The sequence below is a fragment of the Cicer arietinum genome, chromosome 8 (genome assembly GCF_000331145.2).
Source record: "Cicer arietinum cultivar CDC Frontier isolate Library 1 chromosome 8, Cicar.CDCFrontier_v2.0, whole genome shotgun sequence".
NCBI classification, from domain to species: Eukaryota; Viridiplantae; Streptophyta; class Magnoliopsida; order Fabales; family Fabaceae; genus Cicer; species Cicer arietinum.
In genome coordinates this window covers 8171702-8178936 of record NC_021167.2, presented here as the reverse complement: position 1 = coordinate 8178936, position 7235 = coordinate 8171702, and the positions used below count along the sequence as shown (strand labels likewise).

General features: G+C 34.6%; 1 protein-coding gene across 1 annotated transcript; it reads left to right on the top strand.

Annotated features, from left to right (window-relative positions):
- Window positions 1–3324: 3324 nt before the first annotated feature.
- LOC101508304 (probable rRNA-processing protein EBP2 homolog) lies at window positions 3325–5156 on the top strand. The gene is made up of 2 exons (XM_004512409.3): window positions 3325–3466; window positions 4114–5156. Exon 2 carries the CDS (start codon window positions 4119–4121, stop codon window positions 4986–4988), a length of 870 nt encoding a protein of 289 aa, XP_004512466.1. The 5' UTR covers window positions 3325–3466; window positions 4114–4118; the 3' UTR covers window positions 4989–5156.
- Window positions 5157–7235: the final 2079 nt, after the last annotated feature.

Sequence of the window (7235 nt, the reverse complement as noted above, 5' to 3'; positions counted from 1 at the left end):
TTATTCAGCGATTTATTCAGCGATTTATTATTCATCTGCCAATCATATCATTTAAAACAAAATACAACTCAAAAGTATCAATCATCTGCCAATCATATCATTTAAAACAAAATACAACTCAAAAGTATCAATCATCTGCCAAAGACATATAATCTGAATTATTTTCTAAATCTAAAGAACCCCAATGTTGTAGACGTCCTGCATAAGCGATAGCCCATGATGTAGACTCATCGCTACGATGCTTCTTCCAATGCCATGCAAGTGGTGGTAACGGACATGCAGATTTCAATTTAACTTGAACCCAATGATTTTCGTTAACAAAACCAATGCTGATAACACGATCACGTGACAAATCTCCATTATGTGCACCCCTCAATGGGAAAAAAGTCAAACAAAAAGTTTTTGCTAATGTAACAAGAACGAGATTATATTTTGTTGCTATCACGTAACCCATATCAGGAATGGTCATCCACTTCTCATTACCTTGGTTTTCCAACTCAGTTACAAGTAAAGACTCTGTCACTTCTTGCAAACGTTCCTTGAATAATGCAGCATATAAATCAGGTTTGGACTTAATCTCTGTATACAACTGCCGACGTATAATGCTCCAGTATTCTTCACCATAACCAAGTAAAGCAGCAATAGCACGATATCCACAGTTTCCATCTGCTTTAACATTAACTATGTCTTCAATATATGGATGAATTAAAGAAGGAAACTCGTGGAAATATTTTTTAACCTGGTGGGAGACTTGTTTGGATGCTTGATGGGAGACTTGTTTGGATACCTGCTGGGAGACTTGAGTATCAACATGCTCAAAGTATGATGGGTCGCGATATACGTCATATCCCTTCGGCTTATTGCCTTTTTTCTTAACACCACCTTTTGTTTTGATTTTATCCACTGGTGCACACATTGATGTTGTCTCCGGATATGCTATTTCACGCAACTTGCTCTTTAAAGCCCTTCTTCCAGCAATATTAAGTGTTTTCCATTTTTTCCAAATTATATCCATCTCCGATGTAATGTCCAACTCTGAATCATTTGTCAACTGGTCATTCTCTTGATCACTATTCAAGGTTAATTTCCTCCAATGTATATGAACAGCATCTAATGGGATTGGAACACCTTTCATCTTGTATCCTGCTAACTCACATGCACAAGGTAATCCATGAGTCTTTCTAAGTATACAACAACACACATCTTTGTCGTTACCGACATAACTGACTCTCTTGTATTCTTCAACAATATCACCTAAGGCTTTCTTGGATACCACCCAAGTCAATTTCTCAAAGAATGGATTGTTGTGTATATGCTCTTTGCGACCTTTACTTATCTCAAATGAACCTTTGATCTTAATAATTTGAAACTTCAACATGTCATTCATACCATTCCATGCCTTACAAAAATCTCCTTTACTGTGTTCCAAAAATCTCTTCAATGACCAATGAGCAGACTCAACCCTAATATTTAAACAAAAAAAATACAAAATGTGAAGTAATGATCATATATCATGCATAAATCATATATCATATATCATACAAAATGTGAAATTTTAATGACATACCTATTAGTCGTAGTATTTCCTAGATGCAATACTCGATTGGTCCATGCTTCAACAAATCTTTCCTTATGAGGATTCAACCATGTGTCTCTGACGTAGTCAAAGAAAATAATATTATCGACACATGCTTGCTCAAATACTTGCAAAAGTTCCTCGTACTCCTTCTCTTCAGAACAATAAACAATTTTCCTCCACAACTCAAGAATGGGTTCTTGCATGTCTTTCTTTAATATATACTGTTTGCATTTGGCTCCAACATTTTTGTTAATATGAAGTTGACAAAGTAAATTTGTTGAAGATGGAAATACAACTTTAATTGCATTCATTAAAGCCAGTTCTCTGTCAGTCACAATCACCTGAGGAAATGGCGTGTTTGAAAAAAACAACTCTTTTAACTTCTCCAATGCCCACCAAAAGTTGTCTTGACGTTCAGAATCCATATAAGCAAATGCAACATTAAATGTCAACCAAGTTGAAGTTACACCAACAATTTCAAACAACGGTAACCTATACTTGTTGGTTTTGTAGGTGCTATCCATGATCAATACAAGAGGGAACATGTTAAGCAAAGTTATGGAATCTGTGTGCGTCCAAAACATATCCCTCACAACGTTGGAGTCCTCATGAGTCCTACTCCAACAAGTATATTTCTCAGCTTCAAGTAACTTCAACAAGTGTTGCATATCAGTTCTAGGTCCCATCAAATTCTTCCTGTATGTACTTCGTCGCTTGTAAATTTGATAGATACTAGTCACATTCTCCGTATCTCGATCTCTCAAAGATGACAAGATATGTCTCGGTGCAACGTGATACTTTGTCAACTCGTCAACATGTTTCTTATCTTCTTCTGTTAAGCGTCCCATAAATGCATTATTCTCAAAAGTAGCTACTAACTCATGGTTGTGAAGTCCACAGATTAAACTAATAATCCATCCTTCATCATTTTTCAGTGGTCTCGCTTTAAGTTTAAACGGACATCCACACTTTTTAGTTGAAGTACCTATGTCATTTGTATTTGACTTATATTGTCCACCTCTATCACAACCAAGAATTACTTTTGTCTTTCTTCCTCTCTTTCCAGTCTCTACGTCTGATCGAGTAATGATAACTGCTACTCGATTTTGTCGACCTATCTCTCTTGCCCATGATATGACAGCTTCTCGTGACTCAAAAATTTGATCAGTTGTAAATGCTTCAGTTAAATCTATAAATACTGGTCGTGTGTTTTCCATCCCTAGTTCAAAAAAACAATTCAAATAAAATAACAAACAAATTAAAAGCATATTAAAAAAAAAAAAAAAAAAAAAAACAAATTAAGTACCGGATTTTTGAAATTTCCGGGTTAACTACCGGAAATTTCAAAAAACCAAATTTCCGGTGAACCAAAAATGACTACCGGAAATTTCAAAAAAATTTGAAATTTCCGGTAGCTTCCGGAAATTTCAAAAATCCGGTATTCAAATTAAAACTACCGGAAATTTCATTTTTCAAATTTCCGGTAACAATTATAACTACCGGAAATTTCGATGCAACTTACCGGAAATTTCAGGAAGGTCAGATTTTTGGGTAATTTTTTTTAACTGAGAGTAAATGAATTTTATGAATTTTTTAAGGATAAAATTAGATTTTCAACAATTTGGGGGGTATAGGTTTAAATGGGGGGGTACAATAGCCAATTGTCCTCCCCGCCCCCACCAAACGGGCCTCTTTTTGCAATAACCAATTGCCGTTTTGGGCTTTAGATTAAAACAACACATTGAGCGAAACAAAGAATAGAAAAACAAAAACTAGGGTCTATCTGAAATCAGTAAATCACAATCAAAGTGTCTCTTACAACTGTGTAACGCAAAACCCCTTTCTAAACCCTGAAAAACGATTGATCCGCTGACAGCGTAGAAAACGGTTAGTCCTTGCACGCTTCCGCTATCCTTTTCCACTTTGTATTATCTCCCTAATTCATGCTTTTTGTTCTCACAAATGAGTTAGCTTTGTTCTGAAATCTTAATCTTATTAATATTTAGCTTTCAACTATTTTTTGCTTGTTTTGAATGGGTATTTGAGTTCAAAATATTGTGTTCTACGCTTCTATTTATTTTAATTATATTTTTTTATTAGAATTTCACTTGCTCTTGTTTGTGCCTTGTTAAGCTTTACACGTTCTTGATTTGATCATATGCTTTTAGTTATTAAGTTTTTTTTGTTATGCTTGTATTTTAGTTGTATCATTGTTCGTACTTTGTGTTTTCTTTTCCCTTTAATTATTTGTCCAAATTGTAGTTGTAAATTATAAAGTATATGTAGATTCTTCTGCTCTGTTTTCTGCCGAAGAATATTCTGTGATCCTTTAATATTATTTCGATATTATGGTGTATTTTGGCTCATGTATCATAAGATTATGTTTTGAATATAAATGCCTTTGGCTGAGGAATCTTTTTCCCTTTGATGTTATTTAATTTTCTGTTTTTCGTGTTAAAGAAAACAGTAAATCATAGTTTTGCATTTTGGTCTGTAGTTTGTTCCCCTTTTCTGATATTTGTAATTTTGAATAGATTGAATGGAGGGGCCTTTGGTTAATGATGATCCAATGATTGACGGCGAAACTGAAGATTTGAGTGGAGAAATGTCGCCGTATGAATCAGATTCAGAAGAAGATGTCAAATTAACCGAACCATCTAAAACTGCAGTGAATAACAGAGATGCTCTATTAGATAAACTTGGAGACATAAGCTGGCCTGAGAATGTTGAATGGAGGCACAAACTCTCCATTGATATTGATCAAGAGCAGGAAGTAGATGTGAACGACGACTTGACACGAGAGCTATCGTTTTACACACAGGCATTGGAGGGAACTAGACAGGCCTTTGAGAAGCTTCAGTCGATGGGTCTTCCTTTCTTGAGACCTGCCGATTATTATGCGGAAATGGTGAAGGCAGATAGTCATATGGAAAAGGTGAAAGGTCGGCTATTAGCTGAGAAGCAGAAGATGGAAGAGGCTGAAGAGAGAAGAAAGGCGAGGGAAGCAAAGAGATTATCCAAAGAGGTTCAGGCACAGAAGATGAAAGAAAGGGCCAAGCAGAAAAAGGATGACATTGAATCTGTTAAGAAATGGAGGAAGCAGAGACAACAGAGTGGATTTGCTGATGGCCCCAATGACGCAGATAAGGTTTTGGGCTTTGAAGATGGAAAAGTGTTTGAGAGATCAAAGAAGAAAAGGCCCGGAGTGTCTCCAGGCGATCGGTCTGGAGGTAAGGCAAAGCAAGCCATTGGAAAGGGAAAGACGCAGAAGAAAAGAGACGGTAAGAATTCAAAATTTGGTTTTGGAGGCCGAAAGGGATCGAAGAAGCAAAATACAGCTGACACCACTAATGATTTTGGTGGATCGCGTAAGGGTGCTACTGATGGAAATAAGAAGAGGAAGAGATAAAATGCAATCTTTTTCTTCTGATCTGTTTTCTTTCAAAGGATGTCATCGAATGCTTTGTTACATTGTGCCGAAAGTTACTAAAAGGCGTGTAATGTAGACATATCTTGAGTTCTTATATGTTATTTATTTATATCTATCAATTTATCAAATGAACACTTTTTACTTCGACATATTTTTCCAAAGACTGTTATTAGTGCATGTCCTAGATTTAGTGTATTGTTTGATGTCAATTGAGAGATCATGAAGGATATAAGAATAATGCAACAAGGTGAGTCTGAAGTTAATTGTTTTGCTGTAGAGGAACAAAGCACAAAAAAGGGATAGGCTTTTGACTGTTTATTGCTATGGCCAGAGCTAGGATTGACTTTATCTGCATAAATCAACAATGGCATTTTAATATAGGCTTACTCTTACTACCCTAATTATGTAAAAGGTTTTATGTAAAAGGTTTTTGAACTCTTTTAGCTGATCGAAGCTTGGTTACTCACAGTTTGAGGGCATCTTTGGATAGAACTTTACAAACTTATATTTAACTAAATCTCATAATAAAAAAATTAAGTTTGATTACAAAGAATTTGATGTTACATGATTTATATTTGAGTACCTCTTCTTAACTATATGTATGACAAAATGAAATTTGTTTAGATGATATTAAATGAAATTTGATTCTTAAATATTATTTGCGATTTTGTGGTTGTTTTGCATCCATGCCATCATAAACCACTGGTGGTTGTCATGATTCTTCATGGAAGCAGAGTTAACTTATGCTACTTGAGCTTTGCAGCAAACTAATTCACATATCAGTGAAATCAATGTATAGGTTAATATTCTAAATGCCAACATAACACTAAAGCTTTATAGTTGCTTTTACTGTCATTAAACTTGCTTAAACTAATATCCCTTATACTCTCTCCAGGACAGTCTCTTATAATGGATTGGTCTACATTATGAAAATTAATATTAATATTTTGCTTATCACATGTGATTCATAATGCCGTTCCTACAGGAGTCAAAAGGTTAAGTAATTTATATTTCTAGATTCATGTCTTACGTAGATATTTTATATTGGTCTTCGTTAATAACCAATAGCTTTTCTTTTTAACAGAGCATGTTTAGGAGCTTTTATGGGAAAGACATTTTCCTTTAAAGATGGTGCAGATCAGCAAATATGCATGGCACCTGTATTTTTTTTACTTGAGTTCAGTTAATACTGTTAATGATCCTTCAAGTATTTTAGTTTTTTTGGTTATCTACTCTTAGCATCTGGATGAATGGTATTACAACAGTCATTATCAAAATAACTAGTATAACCTATTTGTGGGATAGCTTTATTTAAATGGATTACAGTTAAATTTTTAAAGTGTTTGTAAGTCTTCAAGGACATTCAAGGGGTTGTAGTGAAGTATTGGTTTTGACGAGAGGCAAATATTGATTTTTGTTGTGCACTGAACTTACTTCAATAATTGTATTGATGCCCAATTGTAAATGTATTATGTACTGTAATATGCAAGTTGTTGAAGGCCAAGGTAAAATTTGTTTAGAAAATTGATTGTGTTTTTCGGTTATTGTTTATTTCTTACAGGTAAATAGGGCAGTCTCCTTGTTATTCATTTGGTGCCATCTCCGTCTGTTATGATTTATGAATGACAATGTTTGCTCCTGAATTAGAAGCAATGTTATTGTAACTTTTCTTTTAAAAATGGGATTTAGTATTACAGGATGTGGCAATCTAGCATTGTGTCATGATGATTTGTGATTTCTTTTAGTTTTCCTGATAAACGATTCATTCATGAAATTGAAGTTGTTAACAAGGTCTGTTAACTTTGGCACCACATTATAACAAATGGAATGTCAGGAGTTGTGTGCATAGAGCAGTCACTAATCCTGATAAACCAATGCTCTCTGTCGCAACATTTCATGACCCTGTCAAGACAGTCAAGATCTACCCTGCTTCTTCTGAACTAATCAGTAATTCATCACCAACTAAATACTAGGATGTTGTTGTTTATGGAGACTACATATCATCATGGTATACCAAAGGCCGTGAAGGAACACGAAATATCGATGCACTAAATTTAGCTATTAGTTAAATAATTATTAACGAAGATTTTTACATAGAATATTATTCGGTTAACTTGTTTCCTCATATTTTTAGCTCAAATCCACAAGTAAATAACTGAATTTTAGCAGTGGCCATTAATTTTGTCCATATTGACATGCAAAGTGTTACATAACAACTGATTAGAA